Source organism: Belonocnema kinseyi, chromosome 9, assembly GCF_010883055.1.
Source record: "Belonocnema kinseyi isolate 2016_QV_RU_SX_M_011 chromosome 9, B_treatae_v1, whole genome shotgun sequence".
Taxonomy (NCBI): domain Eukaryota; kingdom Metazoa; phylum Arthropoda; class Insecta; order Hymenoptera; family Cynipidae; genus Belonocnema; species Belonocnema kinseyi.
This window is the reverse complement of record NC_046665.1, coordinates 106415236-106437637: the sequence shown is the minus strand read 5'-3', so window position 1 is coordinate 106437637 and position 22402 is coordinate 106415236. Positions and strand designations below refer to the sequence as shown.

The window sequence follows — 22402 nt, the reverse complement described above, 5'->3', positions numbered from 1 at the left end:
AAAATTAAAATTCGAAAATTTTTTCTAAAGCCTCCAGGGGACTTCGTTTTCGCACGAAAAAATTTTATGTGCCCTTATTGCATCCGGACCCACAATTGTACATTTAAATTTTCTGATAAGAAATTAATTTAAAAGAAAGATTTCCAACAAAATAGTTCAATATTTTCAACTAAAAACGATCAATTATCCAACGAATAAATTAATTTTCAATTAAAATCGATCAATTTTCTACAACAAAAATGAAATATTTAAAGTTTCAGATAAAAAATTATTTAAAAAAAAACGAATTTTCAACAAAATAGGTCAATCCTTAATCAATAAAATGAATTATCAATGAACTTAGTTGAACTTTCAACGAATTAATTAAACTGCCAATGAAATATATGAATTCTCAGTGAAAAATCGAATGGTTCAATTTGGAAAAGTTAAGTTTTCAGCTAAAAAAAAAGTTTTCAACAAAAAAAGAATTCTCGACCAAAAAATATGACGAATAAGAAAATATTTGAATTTTCAACAAAATAATTACATTTTCAACCAAACGAGATGCTTTCCGAAAAGAAATATAATATTAAGTTTGCATTAATGAAAAAAAAAAAAACACGAGAAAACGGAGAAAAATAGGGATTCTTTAAAAAAAAAAAGCGAAAGAGAATAGGGAAACGAGTGTGAAGCCTGAAATCCTAACAAATGGGTGTCTACATACTGAATTTTAAAACATTTTAATAAACTTATAATCACAGATTCAAGTGATATTCAAATCTCTTATCTAATTCAGAAAAAAATCCATGTCACTGAATAAACTTCCTGGTCATTTCCCGAATTTCCCGGTCAAATAGACACCCTGATGAAAAAAGAAATTTTCGAGATTCGTGACCACTTTTTCCATCAACAATATTTCAAAGCAACAACAATGCAAATACAATATTCTTCACTAGGAAGGTAGCTTTTAAAATTAACGACAGTACATGAGATGTAAATTTGCGATATTACTCCCTTGTTATTGAAAGAAATTGCAATTACAATGCGAAACATGAACAAAACATAGCATAAGCCAGAACACATGATATCAAATATGTACTTATTTGAGAAAGACAAAAAAATAATTAAAAATAAATATCGCTAAATGATAATTCCAAGCTTGAAAAAAAATTGGATACTCATTTTTAGTGAGCGGATTAGAGTTACTTTGAAGTTAGCTTCTTGATAATTTCTTTTTTGATAATTTCAAATTGAAAACATTTAAAATTTAATTAAATGTATGAAATGATTTTGAATTGAAAACATCCCAATAGAAAATATCTTAGACAGGTAAAATTTTAACAATGAAAAACAATATTTTAAATGGAACGAAAAAGAATTGAACTTATAACATTTCTGAATAAAGTCATTTAAAATTTGACAATTTTAAATTAGAAAATGTTTGGAACAGAAGCTTTCAAAATTTAAAACCTTCAAACCAAATTTTTTTAATTTCGACAATTTCTTTGGAAAGAATTAAAAATGGTCTCATTTCTAATTTAAAGCATTCAGAATTAAATTATTTTAAATTCAATAATCTCAAAATTGAATGATTTCAGATTAAAATTTCAGAAGGCTGAAAATGGAATATTTTGCGAATAGGATTTTCAAGAATAGATCATTTAAAATTCAGAGAAATAAAAATAAAATTGTATTATTTCTGATTAAAAAGAATTTAAAATTGAATAATTTAACAGTGAAAACTTTTGAATTTTAATAAATTTAAATCTGAAGCGATTAAATTTTGATAATTTACTATTTTAAATTCAATTGAATATTTCAAAGTAAAAGTTTCTGAAAATCTATATTTTTATTAAATTGAAAAAATTATGATTTGAGATAACAATTGATTAGGCCATTTTTTTCTAAAAAAATAAATTTTTATTTTCATCGTTTAAAATGGAAAAATTTGCAATGAAACCTTTAAAATTAAATTAAAAAAAAAACGATTAAAATAAAAATTAATTTTAAATGGGAAATATTAGAAAATGAAAAATTTTAAACTTAGATAAATCCGAACTTCATATAGAATTTAATTTGAGTAAATTTAAATCTTTTATAAATTAAACATTTTTCAATTTTTAGTTATACTTTTCGAAATTAACCATTTTTAATTTGTCAATTATACTTTCAAAATTTAACCATTTACATTTTTTATCGCCAAATTAAATACACTTATATTAATTTAAGTAAATTTACCCAAAAAATTCAGAATTCTAAAATTGAATCCATAATAAACTAAGGGAATTATTCAATTTTTCAATACAACATTTTTTTTAAACTGAGTTTGAAATGCCGAACTTTTTGGAATATTTTCCAAATGAAAAATTTCAATATTCAATGCCTAGTTCTAAAATCTGCTTATTTTAGGGCTTCAATGCGTGAAATTATCTTAATTTTTCATTGTTTTAATTTTATTCTGCATGCATTTAATTAAATTCGTTCAATTACAAATTCTTAAAACTGAAAAGTTTGCATCAAATTTTTCATTTTTATATTCCACGATTTCCAAGAATTAAAAAAAAAACATAAAGTTTTGTGCGTTGAAAATTGAAACCAAAGTATTTAGAATATTTAAATATAAAATTATTGAATTTGAAACTGACGAAAATTGAATTTCGAAAAGTATAATTGACATTTTGAAAATTGTTAATTTCTAAACATTTAAATTTACGTAAAGTAATATCATTTTTTAAGGATTTGAGTACAATAAAGTTTTAATATAATAATTCTGTGCATCTAATTTTTTTAAACATTTCCTATTTAAAATTACGTTTGATTTTGAACGCTTTTTTATAATAATTCAATGTTAAAGGTTTTAAATTGAAATTTTTTTCCATTTTGAACGGTGAAAAAAAGGTGACTTAATTTTTTGATTTTAGACAAATTTGTCAAATCAATTTTTACGTTAAATCGTAAGTTTTTTAATTGAATAAAAATTTAGATTTCTATAATTATAGAAGCTTTTACTTTAAAATATTTAATTTAGTTTTCAATTTAAAGTTGTCAAATTTTAATCGTTTTGAATTGAAGTTTATTAAATGCAAAAGTTTTCACTTTTAAATTATTAAATTTTAAATGCTTTAAATGGTCAATTTTTTAAAAATCGAATCGTAAAATATGAATGAAAAATAAATTTTTTCAATTTTGAACGCTTTAAATTAGAAATGAGACAATTTCCACTTCTTCCTAAAGAAAATGACCAAATAAACAAAATTTAGCTTGAAGTTTTTGAATTTTGAAAGCTTCCGTTTTCAATTTTTTCACGTTAAAATCATCCAAATTAAAACGCTTTTATTCCGAATATATTTTTATTTATATTCAGAATTTTATTCAATTCCTCTTCATTCCATTCAAAATATTGTATTTTTCTATTTAAATTTTAGCTATCTAAAATATTTTGAATTGGAAAGTTTTAAATTAAAAGTAATTTCATACATTTTTCTTCAACGTCAAACGTTTTCAATTCGAAATTATCAAGAAATAATTTCACAATTGCTATAATCCGTCGTCTAATAATTTTCTTGATCGATAACTAAAATACTTGAATGATTCCTGTCATGCTCTTTTCCAAAAGCGGACTATGATTGTGAAACTGTTAAAAGATTTTGACTTACGAAAAAGATAAAAAAGCTCGACTCGTAAAAAATGAGTTTTGAATTTGATAACTAGTAATCTAACGTTCAGGTTTTCTAAGCACGACAAATACTTTCCGATATCAGCAATTTTACATACAACTGCATCCACTGGGATGCATTTAAAAATATGTACTAAAAAAAAATGAAGGTCACACAAATGTAATTATGATTCGAATAGAAAAAAAAATAAAATTATTGCTTGGCTTCCAACGTGCCACAACTTCTACGAGACGAAGAAAGCTATTTAGTTTTGGATTATTTACCGGCATTTGGAGGCGCCAAAAGGGAACGACTCGAGCTGAAAAATGGCCGAAGAGATGGTTTTGGTGTACTGCTAATCGACATTGTATCCAACTCTGGACCGCTGTCGGATAAATCTTCCAGTTCGTCGAAGAGTTCATCAATCTCCATTCCACCTCCTAAAAATTATCCGAAAATTTCAATCGAGACGCTGGAAATTCAATTATAATCTAGAGAATGAAGAAAAAACTTGGCTTGATTAAGAATGATAGTTGTCTTAAAATAAACTGGTCTTACCAGATAATTTCTGGCTGATTTCTTCCTGGTCATGTTCCAATTCTTCAGAAACCCGGAATCGTTTCAGGAGGGAAATGAATTTTTGTTTCAAGTTCCTTTGCTGAAAGATGTAAAAATTTAGTTTGTAACTTTTCATATTTATCGGGAAATAAAAAAAAATCAAGTTTAATTATTTCAAACAAAAAAGTTTACTTTTCTGACATAACAAGATGATTATTCAAGAAAACATTTTAATTTTCTATCCATAAAGAAAAACAGTTTATTTCCCAAAAAAGAATGTAATAGTTGACATTTTAACCGCAAATATCAAGTTTGTACCAAAAGAGATGAATATTAAAATCGAAAAGATGAATTTTTAAACCAATAAGATCAATTTTCTACAAAAATGACGAATTTTAAAACAAATAGTTAAATCTTCAACTAATAAATAGAAATTTTCAACAAAAGAGGTGAAGTTTCAACTAAAATGATGAATATTCAAATCAAAAGACGGATTTTCAATATGTACAAATAATTTCCAATCAAGAAATAAATAAATTCTATTCAAACTGTTGAACTTTCTAGCCAAAAAACGAATTTTCTCTAAAAAAAAAATTGATTTTTTTCACCTAAGATATAAATTTTTGAGAAAATAGTTAAATTTTTAACCGAGCAGTTGAATTATCATCCTAAAAAAATGAATTCTCAACCTAAAATGTAATAATTGATATTTCAACCATAAAAGACGACATTTTTACCAAAAGAGATGAATTTTAAACGAAAAATAATAATTTTCTAACAAAAAAGCCGAATTTAAAAAAAAAATAGTTAAACTTTCAACTAAAAAAATATCAAGTTTGGAACTAAGGAGAAGAATTTTAAACCAAAATGATGAATTTTCAATCCCAAATAACGAATTTTTAACATGTACAAATGGTTTTTCCAATCAAGAAAGAAAGAAATTTCCTTCAAATTGTTGAACTTTCAAGCCAAAAAACGAATTTTCTCTAAAAAAAGTTGAATTTTTCAATCTAAGATATAAATTTTCAACAAAATAGTTAAATTTGTAACCCAGCAGTTGAATTTTCAACTTAAAAAAATGAATTCTCCACAAAATACAATAGTGGATATTTTAATCAAAAGAGATGAATTTAAAAAACAAAAAGATGAATTTTAAACTAAAAATACTAATTTTCTAACAAAAAGACGAACTTTAAAAAAAATAGTTAAATTTTCAACTAAAAAATATCAAGTTTGGAACCAAGGGGACGAATTTTAAACCAAAATTATTTATTTTCAACCCGAAATAACGAATTTTCAACGAAAGAAAAAAATTTAAAAAAAAAAATGTAATAGTTGATATTTCAACCAAAAAAGACGAAATTTTTAACAAAAGAGATGAATTGTGAAAAACAAAAGGACAAATTTTGAACCAAAAAGATTAATTTGCTAACAAAAAAGATGAATTTTAAAACCAACAGTTGCATTTTCAGTTAAAAAATATCAAGTTTGAACCAAAGAGACGAATTTTCAACACAAAAAAAAAAATTTTCAAATCGAGAAAGAAAAAAATTTAATTCAAATTCTTGAACTTTTAAACCAAAAGACGAATTTTTTGTAAAAAAATTTTGAATTCTCAATCCTAAAATATAAATTTGCATCAAAATAGTTTAATTTTTACCCAAAAAGTATCGTTTTTAAATAAACAAGAGAACATTTAATGTCGAATTTTCAAACATAAAAGATTGAATAACAACCAAAAACAGTTGCATTAGCAAATAGATAATTACATAAAGAACAAAATTGTTGAATTTAATAACTTAAAAGTGGAATTTTCAACCAAATAGTTGCATTATCAACAAAATTATTGAATTTTTTGCCCAAAATATGAATTGTAAAGAAAGGGTTACTTTTCAACCGAACAGTTGCATTTGTTCCCAAAAAGAATAAATTTCAAACCACGAAGATTAGTTTTCTATTAAGAGAGATTAACTTTGAACTAAAAAAAAAATTTTAACTAAAAATGGGAAAAGTACGTTTTCAGTAAAAAATTAATTTTAAACAAAAAGAAAACTAATTCTTTTTTATTCAAAAATATGAAAATTCTACTAAAAGAGCTGTAATATTAAGCGAAAAAGACGAGATAAAAAAGAAAATTTAAATTGCAAACAAGAAAGATTACAGTTGAATTATCAACAAAAAGTTAATTTTCTAGTAGTAGATATTGAAAAAAATAAGATTTAAATTTTAAATGAAAAATGTTGAATTTTCAACAAAATAATTAAATCCTCAGCCAAAGAAGCTTAATTTTGAATCAAGCATTGGCATTTTTATCTATAATATGGAGTTTCTAATAAAAAACAGATGAACTTTTAAACCAAACAGATGAATTTAAAAAAAAAGTTCATTTTTTACCAAAATAGTTGAATTTCCAACACAAAAATGTGAATTTTCAATAAAAAAGGTTTTTAGGCAAAAAGAAGAACTTGTTAACAAAATTGTTGCATTTTGAATCAAATGACAATTTTTGAAACTAAAAATGTAATCGCTAGGAGGAAGCAACTGAAAAATAAGAAATATACATGAAGATACAAGCAGATAAATTACTAACAAGAATATTATATCATGATAGCCGCAAAACAATATTTACGAAATTGTCTCATTTTTCCCTTATCGATTTTTCTTTTTCCCTTACCATTAATATTCAAGGACTTTTTTATAATCTTTTATAAATGGAATACAATTTAAAATTAAAATTTCAAAAAAAATCGAACTGATTATCCTTGAATGTTATTTATAGCGTCTTTTTTATAAACTCCCTGACTACATTCTGATTTCCTGAACATAATTCATCTTTGGGAAATCTTTGGGAATATTTTTAAATCTTGGTAAAGTTTTTGAAATACTTCAAATTTTTTTAAATCTTTGTGAAATCTTTTAAAAAAATGGTAAAATCTTTGAAATCCTGGAATCCTTTGAAATACATATTTGTGAAATTTTTTGAAATCTTTCTTCAATCTTTGTTTGTGAAAACTGTTGCGTTCCTTTCGATAATGTTTAAAACTTTTTAAATATTCCGAAATCTTTGAAATCTTTTAAAATTTCTGAAATTTTCTAAAAGAATGTTAACACGTTTAAAATATTTGAGATATTTTGTATTTTGATCTACTGTACCCTTTTCGAAATCTTTGAAATTCTTGAAATCTTTTGAAATCCTTATGGATTCTTTGAAATATTTGTAAAATTTTTTGAAATCATTGAAATATTAAAAATTTTCGTGAAATATTTTGATATATTCTAGAAAATTTGAAATTATTTAAAATTTTTGAAATGTTCTGAAATCTCCTAAATCTGGTGTACTCCCTTTTTGAAATATTTGAAATATTTGTGAAATCTCCTAAAAAAATTTCACATCGTTGCAAATCTTTAAAATGTTCTAAAATCTTAAGAAATCTTTTTTTTTTCAAATATTTAAAATACTTTAACTCTTCTGAAGGTTTTAAAATCTTTGTGAAATGTAAAAAATCTATGTAAAATATTCGAAATCTTTGTGAAACCTTTTGAAATCTTCTAAAAAAATTTGAAATAGTTTAAATTCTTTAAGTGCTTTGAAATCTGGTATACTGTACCCTTTTTCAAATCTCAGAATAAAAAAATTTTTATAAAATCGTTGAAATATTTGTGAAATCTTATGTGTTTGTTTGAAATCATTGAAATCTATAAAAATCTCAAATTTATTGAAACCTTTTAAAATTGTTTAAAATTACTGAAATCTTTGAAATTCTGGAAATCTTCTTAAATCCTAATGAATACTTTGAACTATTTTTGAAAATGTGTTTATTCATTTAAAATCATTAAAATATTTGAAATCTTTTGAAATCATTAAAAAAAATTGCAATGTTTTCAAATCTTCCACACCTGGTGTTCTGTACCCTTTTTAAAATATTGAAAATCCTTAAAACCCTTTCAAAGTTTTAAAATCTTTGCGAAATATTCCAAATCTTTGTTAAATTTTTGAAATCTTTTCTGAACGCCTTTTTCTAATCCTCTAATCCTTTTCAAATCTTTGAAATTTGTAAACTCTTTTTGAAATGTTTAAAATGCTTTTAAACATTATAAAAGATTAAAAAAAATTTTGAAATATTTTGAAATGTTTAGAATTATTTCGTAACCTTTTAAAATCTGGCACAAAATTTTTAAGTTGAATATCACAAAAAATCTACACTTTAAAATGCTACATTAGCGAAGAAGAAATAAAACCTTATAGAATTATTCAAAATGTTCGTTGCATTCTATAAAATAATTAATACAATCTAAAAAAGTGTCCTAAAATCTCTTTATTCTGCAATGGACAAAAGATAAATTATATCTTTATAAATAAAAAACTTTTCAATAACAATATTTCTTCTAAAAAAGATATTTCTTCCAAATTCATTTCAAACATCCTTTAACACAACAGAGCAAAAAATTGCAAAATAAATGAATTTTTAAATAAAATTATGAAATTTTAACTGGAATAGTGAAATTTGAAAAAAACAGATGAATTTTCAACTAAAATTATTAATATGTATCTGAAATAATTTAATTTTTAAACAAAACGATGAGAAATGTTCAACCAAAAAAAAAAAAAAAAAAGAAAACAATTTTCAACTAAAAAAAATCATTTTTCAACCCAAAATCAAATCACCACATTTTCAGTAATTATTAAAGTTTTTTATTTTAAGTTCAAGAATAAAATTAATTTTAACCAAAAAAGAAACAAATTTTCAATAAAATAGCTCATTTTTCAATGAAAGAAATTAATTTTTAATTAATATGATGAATCTTCAATAAAAAAATTAATTTTCACCAAAAGGGGTTATTTTTCAGCCAAATAAATTTATTTTTAATCTTAAAAATAAATTTTCAAATGAAATGATGAATATTTTACTGGAATACTTGAATATTAAATCAAAAAGAAAATTTTTTTAAACGATGAAATTAACTTTCAAAGAAAAAAGTTGTATTTCTACCAAAAAAGTATATATTTTTAAATACGTGAATTTTCAAAGAAATAAATAAATTTTTAATTACAAAAAAACAAATTTATATAACTGTTGAATTTTTAACCAAACTGATAAATTTTCAATCAACAAGAGTAATTTTCTACAAAAAAAAAGATGAATTCCTCACAAATTACATGAATTTTCAAAAAAAGTTGACTTTTTAAATAAAGAATATCAATTTTCAACTAAATAGGTAAATTTTAATTAGAAAAAGAGAAAATTTCAACCAAAAATAGAATAGTTAAATTTGCCGTTAAAAACGTAATCCTTAACCCAAAAAATCAAATTTTCAGAAAAATAGTTAAATTTTCGGTAAAAAATTCCTTTTCATTCGTTGAAAAAACAAGTTTTCAATTAGAGAGCTCATTTTTCAACCAAACAAATAAATTTTCAATTAGAAAGATGAATAAATTTAAACAAGGAGATTAACTTTGAAAAGAAAAAAAAACTATACCAAAAAGTCGATTTTCTACATCCAAATTCTTAAATTTTTTACTAGAAATGGTCAATTTTCCATCCAGAATGGAACGGTTAAATTTTCAATTTCAAAAAATATAATAACTTTCAAACATTTTAAAAAGAGATTAATTTTCAATTAAAATAATGAATATGCCAATTAAAAAATAATTTTTTGAAAGAGTTTTTCTTTTAAGCCCAAATAGTTGAATTTTCAAGAAAAAAAGATGAATTCCCAACGAAAAATGTAAAGAAAGTTATAATATAATTCAGAAATATTTCCAATTGCGGAATACTACTTCTACTCTAAAAACTGCTTAAAGTACTCTACTTTTTATAAAATTTGGAAGAAGGAACTTTTAAATTGTGACGAATTTTGACTTGGATCAGATTTATTAAACCATGTCATAAATTCCCTGTTCAGGGTAGCCGTTTTAATCGACGCAATAAATTCCCGGTCATTTCCCGGTTCGCAAACATTTTTCACGGCCAGTTAAATTAAAAAAATGTAATACTTAAGCTAAAAAAATTTTTACACGAGGTAATAAAAACTGAGCTGCAAATGAAAGCGCTCAAAGTGTAACTGTTAAATTTTGAACTTTTAAAATTTGAAATTAAAAGTTTTTAATTAAAAATTCTTGTATTCAAATGCTCAATAATTTACGCGTATAAAATTGAAGTTACTAATATTTTTCAATTTAAAAAAATATAAATTCACGTTATCATTTTCAATGTTCTAAATTAAAAAATCAAACAATGAACTTTAAAAATGTCAAAATTATATAATTTTAAGGAATTTTAAGCTAGAAACAACATCAAATATTGAAAAATTTTAACAATTTTAACTAAACACTTCTTAAAATAGAAATTCAATTATTTTCTTTTTAAATAGTTTAAACATCCTTGGAAAGCTTCAAAATTTTATTTCAAAATCTTGAGAAATCTAGAAGTTGTTTTAAATTAAAAATGATTTCGGAAATTTTTTCAGAACTTCAAAATATCTGTCAAAATGAATTGAATTTTTTCTACAATTTTCAGAAAATCCTGCAATTTTGAGAAAATTCCTTTACAATTTGGATGTAGATTTTCGTATATTTTAAACAAAAAAGTTAGATTCTTTTCAAGAATTGTGAAAGGCTTCAAAATAATAAAAACATTTTCTTAAGATTCCTAGGAAAATTAAAAATAACTTTTCATTTTGAAAAATTATTTGAAGTGAATATCTAAAAAGTTTTTCAAAGATTTTAACAAACGTTTTAAAAAAAGATTCGAGAAGATTTTAAGAAAACTTTCTAAAATTTGCATGATAACTTTTACTCTTTTTAAAACTCCTAAATATTTCTTTAAATTATTCAAAAATTTTTAACAAATTTCAATTTTTAAATTATACATGAAAATTTAAAAATTTCACTTATAAATTAAGCATTTTTCAAATACAACAATTAAAATTGTAATGTTTAAAGTTCAAAGACTCTTCGAAATTTGAACTGTTCCATAATAATTTGGCTTAATTAAATTTGGCTAAATATTCAATAATTAATCTTTTTTAATTAAAAATTTCAAATTCAAACAGGTTAAAAATTGAATATTTTAGACTGAAATCATATTTTTAATTTAATAAAATCCTTTAATTAAGAATATATTAATATGAAGTTATTTTTAAGTTGTAAATAGTTTATAAACCTTCAGTCACACGCATTTAAAAATGCTTTAAATTAAAAATGTAAGCTTAGAAATAAAAATTTTAAACGGAAAATTTTGAAAGTAACAAAATTTTGAAATACGCACTTTAAGCTAAATAATAGCATAATTGTAAAAAAATAACAATTCAACTAATTATTTTAAAACTGTTGAAATCGAAAGTGAGCAGATTTTTCTTCTACAAATTTGTGAAATTCCCCGTAAAAAAAATTCACTGTCATTTCCCATAAGCCCTGCAACTGTAAAAAAAAAGTAGAAATCACTCTTCTAAATTGACCAGAATTATTAAAATAATGAAAACTTGATGATTGCTACAATCAAAAGTAAATTCCCGGTTTTTAAATTGAATTTCCGAGCATTTCCCAGTTTTCCGGTCAACTCGCTATCCCCTAACTGTTCAACATTCTCGTGAAAAATTGAAGGAGATTTTCAGGTTTTCAAAGTTAAAAAAAAATCAAGGAAATTTCCAGGTTTTCAAGGCCGCTGGACACCTTGTGATTTAATAATCTAATAATAAATGAATTTTTATTATTATTATTATTATTATTAATTTTAAATAAACATTAATAAGGCAATAATCAATCTAATAATAAAATTGGAATAAAGAATGAATAATCGAGGAAATTTACCCTCGCATTGGCAGGAATTTTCCCTCGACTTTTGCGTCTGTGAACTTCTAACGTCGGTTCACTGTCGCTACCTTCAGCTTCACCTTCCGAGCTGAACTCCTCTTCCTCGTCGCTAAATTCTTGGCATAGCCGTTCGTTGGGATCGTTCATGAGTCGCTTGTCGTGATCCACTGGCTGCGAACTCAGAGCGACGACATTGACTCGAGCTAAAACTATCGAATGACCGCCGTATTTCTCCGCTTTATCGGATACCAAGTCTAATTCCAGGTCCATCTGCTTCTGTAAAACCTTAATAAAATTCAACCAAAGGATTAGATTGGATTGAAATAACTCGCAAACATAACATTAAATTTAGGGGTCATTATTCCACAGGGGATTTACCCCCTAAATTTTTTTTTGTGTGAAATTTATATATTTTTCGTTCTTTATTGAAAAATATTTAATAAGTATTTTTTTATTTCAATATGATATGCAAAATTTCAGATAAATAAATTTTTAAAAATGATCCTTTTGAAAAAAGTGATCGTCTTAACTTTTTTATAACTGAAAAAGTATTTATAAAATTTTGTAAAACATTTTATCTAATATGAGGTTGATCCGGTTGATCAGCTGAAAAGTCATCATTCAATAACTATTCATTTCTCCACTTTGAATTTTTTACAGTATATTCTGGAATGTGTTAGAAATATTAATCCACAAAAAAGTGAAAAAAATTAGGTCCTTTTTTTAGAAAACACTATTTGGTTATAAAAATGCATAATTTAATTATGAAAATTCAATGGAAGAACTTTTCAGTATACTTAATTTTGAAGTTCAGGATCAAGTGCATAACAGATAAATGTTTGAAATTTTTTTGATAAATACTTTTTCAGTTATAAAAAAGTTAAGACGATTACTTTTTTTAAAACGATAATTTTCAAAAATTTATTCCTCGGAAATTTTGCATACCATATTGAAATAAAAAAATACGTATTAAATATTTTTCAACAAAGAACGATATATATATTTCACACAAAAAATGTAGGGGGTGCATCTTCCATGGAATGACCCTTAGACTCTAAATTTTAATCAGTCGAAAGGACTTTTCAAATTAATCAGATAAAAAACCGTCATTTTAAATTATCCAATCTGTCATACTTTCGAGTCAAAAAACCCCTTTTCAACCAAAAATAGAATAGTTAAATCTTCAACAAAATTTGGAATTTGGAACTTGAATAAATTAATTTGCAAAAAAAAAACAGATTTTCAACAAAATAGTTTAATCGCCAACCAAACAAATAAATTTTCAAACTAAAATGATGAATCATAAACAAAAAAATAAATTTGTAACACAGGACTTCAACTTTCAACCAAGTTGTTGATTTTACAACAAAATAAATATGCATTTTTCACAAAAAAGATTAATTTTATACCAAAACGTACGAATTTTTAACCAAATAGTTAAATTTGCAACTGAAAAATATATATTTTTAATTAAAAAATGGAATATTTCAATTTTCAATTAACAAACTATTTCAATTTCCAAGTAGTTAAATTTTCCGTAAAAAAATGAATTTTCAACTAAAACGAATAATATTCCACGAAAAAACGAAATTTCAACAAAGTTGAATTTTCAACCAAATTAATTAATTTTTAACTAAAATTATGAACCTTTAATCAAAACTGAATTTTCAAACAATTAGTTGAACTTTTAACCAAGTAGTTGGATTTTTAAAGAAAGAAATGCATTATTCCCCAGGAAGATTAATTTTCTACCAAAAAGTACGAATTTTAAAACGAATAGTTGAATTTGTAACAAAAAATATCATTTTTGAACCAAAAATAGAATAGATAAATTTTCAGGTGAAAAAATTAATTTTCAACCGAAAAAATAACGAATTTTCAGCCAAATAAATGAATTTTCAACTAAAAATGATGAATTTTTAATAAAAATGACCGCTCAACAAATTATTTAAACTTTTAACCAAGTAGTTGGATTTTTAAACAAAAGAAAAAATGTATTTTTCAACAGGCAGATTAATTTTCTATAAAAAAGTACGAATTTTCAAGCGAATAGATGAATTTGAAACGAAAAAATATCAATTTTTAACAAAAAATTGAATAGGTAAATTTTTAGATCAAAAAATTAATTTTGAACAAAAAGAATAACTAATTTTCTACCAAATAAATGAATTTTGAACTACAACGACGATTCTTTAATCAAAAATGAACTTTCAACAAATTAGTTAAACTCTTCACCAAGTGGTTCAACTTTTAAACAAAAAAATGCATTTTTCGAAAAAAAGTACAAATTTCGAGACAGATAGTTGAATTTGCAACGAAAAAAGATAATTTTTTAACTAAAAATGGAATAGGTAAATTTTAAGTTAAAAAATTAATTTTTAACAAAAATTATAACGAATTTTCAACCAAATAAATGAATAATAATAACAATAATATAAAATAGTTATATTGGATAATTCAAACAACAAACATTTCGATATTAAATAAAGAACATTTTAACCAAAAAAGATTATAAACTTCAATAAAAAACATTAGAATTCAAGAAAAAAGACGAATTTCCAACAAAATAGTTCAATCATCAGCCAAATAGTTGAATTATCAACTAAAGAGGTTCATTTAAAGCCAAAAATTAAATAGTTAAAGTCGTAGTTAAAAAAAAGAGAATTTTTAACAAAACAAAAAAAAAGAATTTTAAACTAAAATGATTCTTCGAGAAAAAATGAACTTTTAAGAAAGTAGTTCAGCCAAGTTGTTCAATTATTAATAAAAAGAAAAAATTCGCCACAAATAATGTAACAGTTGATATTTCATCAAAAAAATACTTCGATTTTAAATTTAAAGGAACAGTTGCTACCAATAAAGATGTATTGATTTAATCAGTAGTTTAAAAAATAATAAAACCAGTAACTTTCACTAATTAAATCAGTTATGAATAATGTCAATCATTTATTTAAGAGTAGAAATTTAACGAAAAATTTTAATAAAGACTTTTACGCCAGAAATAATTTTAATATTTTATTATAGCAAATAAATCAGTCATTTATATTGACTGAAAATCAGTCATGTCATATGACATAAAAAGCAGGTTTTGTCAGTAGAAATTACTAATTTTTCAGTCAAATCATGCTTGATTTGACGGAAATTTGACCATTGAAAACCTTTAAATTTCAAAGCATCCAAACTTGAGAGGATTGTAACTTAAAGCTTTCACATTGGAAGGGATCCAAAGCTTGATACTCTTCGATTTTAAAAGCCGTTAAATACTGAAACATCTGATTTCGAAATGGGTTTAGACTAAATTTAAAAGCCTTCTATTTTAGAAGAGCAATTAAATTTTATTTTACAATAACAGTTAAAGGAATTTAAAAACGAGTATTTAAATGTCTTTGAATTTAATAAAGTCAACATTTTTATACTTTTCAGCTTTAGAATTGCAGATGGATAAGCACAAATATGAAAATCATAATATTTTTAAGTAGTCTAATTTTAATTTATTTTCAAATTGCTATTGCATAAGTAATGTAATCGTTTAAAATGCCTGAATGATTGGTAACTTTAATGCTTAATGAATTCGATAGTAAAGTTGAAAATAATTTTATAATTTACAAATAGTAAGAATGTTTAAAACTGAAACATTATCAACTCTTACGCTAATTTTAGAATTTTTACTATGCATTTGAAATGCTTCTAGCCGCTAAAGTCGACTACAAAATGTCTCAACAACTGGAAACTTTATCTGGGTCAAAAATTTTCATTTAATATGTTTATAATATTTTAGAAATCAGAGAGTCAATAAATCAAGTTTTTCCTGGTTTTCTTTTTCGTAAATACAATAGTGAAATAACTGTTTTCCATCCAATCATTAAAAAGCGAAAAATATAAATTCTAAAATAAAATTGACAAAGATTTCAAAACATGTAAATTTATTTCCTAAAATTTCGAAAAAATAGACGATTTTAAAGTGAAAATTTTCAATTAGCAAGATTATAAAGATTCATAAAAAAATTCGATCAAGTTTAAGAGACATGTAAAAGTTTTAAATGGATTCAAAATTAATTAAAAAATTGAACAAATTTCCAAAAAGCTTGAAAAAATGTACATTTCTGAATATTTTGAAATAAAAAATTTTAAGCTTCTTAAAATTTTTTAAAAATTTCGCGATAAGAAAAAATTGTTTCAAATTTCTGGAAAAATGTACACTGATCTTTTAGTTTGAAAAATGAATTTTAAGAAAAAATTAACAAAGATTTCAAAACATCTTAAATTGTTTCCTAAAATTTCGAGAAAAAATGTGATCTAAACATTTGTAAACTAACAAGATTACAAAGTTTTTGTACAACATTCAAGTAAGTTTAAGAGATATTTAGAAGTTTTATAAAGATTAAAAATTAATTATACTTTAAAAAAATATTAAGTTGAAAGAATGTAAATTTTTGAATATTCGGAAATAAAAATAGTTTCACAATAACAAAAAATGTTTCTGAACATTCATGAGATAGTTTAAATAGATTTCCTATTTAAAAAAATCAGTTTTAAGAGAATATTTAAAAAGACTTGAAATTTTTAAAAAATATTTACAAAGTTATCGAAGTTTCGAAGATTTTTAAGAAGTTTGAAAGGCTTCAAGAAAATAAAAAACTTTTCTTGATTCCTGAACATTTTTTTTTTATTTTCAAAAATTAATTTCTAAAGAATATTTAAAAGGGCTTTAAAATATTTCAAAATATTTCTTCAAAAGTCGAAATAAATATGGAAGATTTCAGGAAAATTTGTTTAATTTTCAAAGATTCTTTAAAATTTTAGAAATAATTCTAGTCAGTTTAAAATATATTTATTTTAAAAACTTCTATAAAAAGCCTAAATATATTTCAAACTGACTTGAATTTTTCCTAAAATTTGACAAAATCGTATAAAATGAAAAAATGTAACTTTTCGACATAACTAAAATCTTCAAAAATCGTTTTGAATTTTTTCATAATCTTATAACAATGATATTTATTTATTCTTGAAAGCAATTGAACAAATAAACCTGAACAAGAAATATTTATTCAAAATTTGTATTTTGTATTTAAAATCATTCAATCTGTTTTGGTTGAGAATTTCACTATTTTGTTGAAAATTCGTCTTTTTCGATTAAAAATACAACTAATTTAAAATTAATATTTTTTATTAAATATTCATCACTCTAGTTAAAAATGCACCTGTTTGGTGGACAGTGTAACTTTTTTTAAATCGCATTTTTTGGTACAATATTCATCTATTTTGTTGAAAATAATTATTCTCGTGTTAAAAAATTGAAGTGTTTTATAAAAAATTTGTCTCTTTTTGAGAAAATTAATTTTTTTGTTGTAAAAATGCAACTGATACCAAATGTTTCAGTTTGTTTTTTGGAATCATCTGGAATTTTGTTAATCGAAATTTCCGAATGAAGATTTTTAATTGTAAAAACTTCAAAATATGTCTAAAAATAATGTCGAACATTTTAAAACAACTTAAAAAAATTTTTGTAGAATTTAAAAAGAAAATGAGGAAAACTTTGCATTATTTCCAAAGACATTTCATTTTGAATTGATTCTTAAGATTCTAGAGAAAATTTTAATTGATTCTTTATTTTCATTAATTAATTTTATAAGAAAATATATTCAAATATTTAAAAATATTTCAAATGATTTCCTGAAATTTATTTTTAAAAATTAATTTTTAGAGAATATTTAAAAATATTATAAAAAAAAAGTTTCGAAAACTGTTTAAAAAATCTGGAAGATTTTCACACATTTTTTTAATTCTGAAGAATGTTTTCAAAATTTTAAGAAAAGTTCGAAAAAAATTAACCTAAAAATAAATAGTTATTTGAAATTTGTATAAATGCTTTAAAAAGTTTCCAGGCATTTCAAAGGGTTTTAAACATTTTAGCGTTTTTTGTTAAATTCCAAGGAATTTTTCAAAAGCTTATAAAAAATTTCAAAAATATTTAATGGACTTGAAATATTTTGGGATATTCAAAAAGATTCTAAGTAATTTTCAATTTATTATTTATAAACTTTATAGGGCACATTCACAAAATACGTGAGTGAAAATTCGCCTTTTTCATTTAATTTCATCGGGTTTTTTTTATTTAAAATAAAGATATTTACATTATTAAATTTTCATTATGAATTAATTTTTTTTTAATTCTACTATTTGATTGAAGATTATCGTTTTTATTAAAATTTTGATTTGAAACTCTTGAATTTGAAACTTTCAGAATTGAAGTTTGTAAGTTTTTTAATTCAATAATTTTGTATTTCAATTCTCAATAATTTACACACATAGTATGGAAGCTTTTCAACTAAAATTTTTTTTATTAAATTCAGTTAAACTGCCAAGTTAAACAATTTTAAACTTTCATAAATATTGTAGAGTTAAATGATTCAGATTCACTTTAAATTAAAAAGTTTAAACTAAAAGTTGAACTATTTTTATGTTAAAACATTTAAAATCCTTAAAATGCTTCAAAATTTTATGTTAAAATCTTGAAACATCTACAAATAGATGTTGTTTAAATTTTTTTTTAATTTTTAATTATTTTTTAAATTTGTTTAGAACTTCTAAAAATTTTCTAAAAGTATATGAATTTTTCTTACACATTTTTTAATAATTCTCAAAAAGCTTCTAAATTTTTTGTTTGAAATTTGCCAAAATCTATATTTTGCTATTTGCACGGAAATTTTGGTACGAATAGCCGGATTTGGTCGACACACGCAGACAATTCGTTTAAATTATTCGAAAATATTCAAATTTTTAATTAATTTTGAATTTTTTCAAAAATAATAAATATATCTTTAACTTACTCGAATTTTTTCTGAGAATAATAGGTGATCAATTGCTATTTATAAATAAAAATTCAGCAATTTGAGTTACAAATTAAATATATTAAATAGAAAAAGGAAAATTGTAAAATTCAAAGTTTCGTTTTTTTATTTAGTTTTGAATATTTAATTTATAATTACTGATTTTAAATGAACAGTCATACATTCCTAAACGTTAAGTGATAAATGTTCTTTTTCTTTATTAAAAAATTTCCAAACGAATCGTCTAAAAATTGATTTTTTTAGACTGAAATAATATTTGAAAATCGATAAAAGCCTTTAATTATGAATAAATTATTTTGAAGTTATTTTAAAATTGAAAATAGTTTATAAAGTTTAAAACGGACATTTAGATTTGTTTAATTAATAAAGACTTTCCACACGGTGAGCTCCTAGCAAATTTAATTGTGCCCAACGTGCCGAAAAAAACTGTCTCGGCACATTTGTTCTAAATCATTTCAGCAATAAAAAAACGTGAAATGAAAGTCCTAGCTGATTGTTATAAGAAACTGCACTAAATTTAAAAATTCAATTAAAATTTTTGTTTATTTAAAATACTTTTCTTGAAAAAATATACATAAGTATTATTATAAATTATTTTAAAATGATGAATTTATACTTTTTTAGATAAATAATTTTAGCTTTGAACCGAATAACAATAAAGTTCTTGAATATTTGTTGATTATAAACATAGATATTATTTTGAAGTTATTTTAAAATTAAAAATAATTTATTAATTTTCAATAGAGCGTTCAGATTTGTGAGTTTCTAATTGAAATTCTAAAATTGTGAACTAATTCCGAATCGTCTTGTAAAATCAATTATTATTCACTTTTTAAACTTTAAAGTACAGTTGAATTTTAAAAATCATGAATTAATGTATATTAACAAGAAAGGTTTTTTATCAAAAATTTTCGATTTCAAACGTATTCAGCGTATTCTAAACTGAATAATATAATAGAAAAAGATGAAAATTTAAGTAATCATTTAAAAAATTGTTGAAATCAAAGTTAGGCAGATTTTTTTTCTTCTAAAAATTTGAAAATTCCCGGTCAAACAATAAATTCATATCATTTCCCGGTTTTTTCTAGTCTCATAAAATTCCCGGTTTCCCGGTCCAGAGGCCACCCAGCTCAAAGATTAAAATTGCTCTTCGCATTTAAATAAAATTACGGTTCAATAGCAAAAAAAGAAAAAAAAATCAAATTCAAGGTTCTCGTGAAAAATTCAAGAAGAAGCAGGTTTTCAAGGTTTAAGCCTTAAAGTGCATTGTGGGTGTATGATACCCCAAGCAATTTTGAAACTCTAATAAACCATACACAATTCGAAAAAATTGAGTAAGTGTCGCCATCTAAATTTAGTTGGAGATACTAACTGTAAGTAAAGTTGTTTAGCGTAGGGTATCTAACACCCAATGTGCACTTAGTGAAAAAGTAATTTTGAAGTCAATTTTGTTGTTGAAATTTTATTGATTTTTGTTTACTTTCTAACGTAAATATATCATATAAAGTGAAATCATTTCTTTTCTTTGTAGATGGCTTATAACTTACGACAGCGCGTCATGCGAGAGCAGACTGTGGATGTGTTGAATAAAATATAATTTTTAGAATACGGTTATATATCTCTTTTTTCGATTTCTTGTATTTTTATAGTATTACATGTCAAAGTTCCTCAAGTTTTACAATAATTTGCACCCATGTTGCAATCTTTTTTTTATGAAAGTACATTATTTCAAAAGTATAGTCATAAATTTCCACGTTAAAATAATTAAAATTGCGTGAGTAATGATTTTGTTAAGTAACAAAAACCCTTTTTTCCACTTGTTTTTTTCAATAATTTTTTTCACAGACTTAAAATAAATAAATGGCTATAAAATTAACTATAATTTATAAAAAATACCTTAAACTATATCGGATAATTTTATTGTGTCAAAATATTCATTAGGGGTTAAACAGTACATGAATAAATTTGCTGGGGTATTGAACACCCAAGATGCACTTTAATTTGATTTTTACCATGCATGCACTTTGAGCATTAAAGAAAATTTAAGAAGTCCAGGATTTCAAGATTGCAAGTCACCCTGAACTGCACTCGCATCACAAAACATCAGATTCTTTTTATTTAAAAATTCCGAGATTTTTTTGAGCAAGATGCAATGAAAATAAGTGAGTGGAACCGACTTTTGGTCCCGAATTTAGCATCATTAACAAAAAAAACTTACTTGTGCCATATTAATGACACCTTCTGCAAGAGTTTTGTACCCAAGCATCGTCCGGTTTTTATATCTCTTTCGTCTCTGGAGAAGAATCAACAATTTATTGCCATCCCTCTTCAGAAAATGTGGATACTGAAGAGCAAATTGAAGTTCCAATTCGGTGTCTAACATTCCTCCAGGGGGTATGGCCATTTCGTTGGAGCGTAATGTCCTTTTTGAGCTCTGCATTTTGACGGCGATGCTAATGGAAGCTAATTCGGAACCCAGGGGTCGAAGAATTACCAGTCGTGAGAGCGTTAAGGAGCAAAGTCTGTAAGAAAAAAAAAAGACATCTTAGAATTTATTCCGATAAACGATTTTTAATTTTCCAAGTGAGTTAAAACGGACACTGAAAAGGGCAAATTATCTATAAATAAATAAATAAATAAATAAATAAATAAATAAATGAATACAGGCGCTGGTGGATTAAATACAAGATTCTGTATGACTGCTTTTTAAATCTAACCAATTTTCTACAAAGTACATGAAGATTCAACTAAAAAAAAAATCCAACCAAATATTGAATGGTTATGTTTTCAATTTGAAAAATTATTTTTGAACTAACAAAGAGAACTAAATTTCGACAAAAAAGTTAGGATTTTAAAGAAAGAAATTAATTTTCAACAATACACGCATTTTCCACTAAAGAAGATTAATTTGAAAACCAAAAATTGAACAGTTACATTTTTAGTTGAAAAATTATTTTTCAACAAAAAAAGGGTTTTAAATTCAAATGATGAATTATCAAGTAAGAAATCAATTTTAAAAAAAGTAGTTCCACTTTAAACTATGTAGTCAAATTTTCAACGAAAAATGTAATAGTTGATATTTCAACCAAAAAATATTTTAATTAAAAACCAAAAGCAGTTGAATTCAACCAAAGAAGACGTATTTTCAACAAGATAGTTAAATATCCTCGATCAAAAAATACTAGTTTTCATCCAAGCAGTTGCATTTTTAGAAAAAAAAATGAAATTTCCCCGACAAAAAATGACTTTTTAAACCAAAAACACGAATTTTTTTACAAAAGATTTGAATTTAAACATTTTAAATATGAGTTTTTAACGAAAACTTTAATATTCGACCAAATAGTTGAATTTTCAAATCACAAAGACGAATTTCATCAAAACATTTGAACTTTTAACCAAAAAGGATGTTTTTTTTTTTTAACAAACTTGTTTCATTTTCAACCAAATAATACAATTATTTTTAACTAAAAAAATAGCCAGGAAGAACAACTAAATTACTAGCAAGAATATTATGTCAGACTGGCCTCAAAACTTCATTTTCAAAA

The 22402-nt window shown here is 23.5% G+C and overlaps 1 protein-coding gene across 3 annotated transcripts in view; it reads right to left on the bottom strand.

Annotated features, from left to right (window-relative positions):
* LOC117180034 (phosphofurin acidic cluster sorting protein 2) overlaps window positions 1-22402 on the bottom strand; it is a 163285-nt gene that overhangs the window by 62166 nt on the left and 78717 nt on the right. For all 3 annotated transcript variants that reach the window (XM_033372330.1, XM_033372329.1, XM_033372331.1), the window contains exons 2-5: window positions 21076-21379; window positions 12004-12291; window positions 4194-4293; window positions 3920-4075 (exon numbers count right to left, since the gene is read on the bottom strand). In XM_033372330.1, the coding sequence (XP_033228221.1) occupies window positions 3920-4075; window positions 4194-4293; window positions 12004-12291; window positions 21076-21379 (848 nt within the window). The remainder of the gene's footprint in view (window positions 1-3919; window positions 4076-4193; window positions 4294-12003; window positions 12292-21075; window positions 21380-22402) is intronic.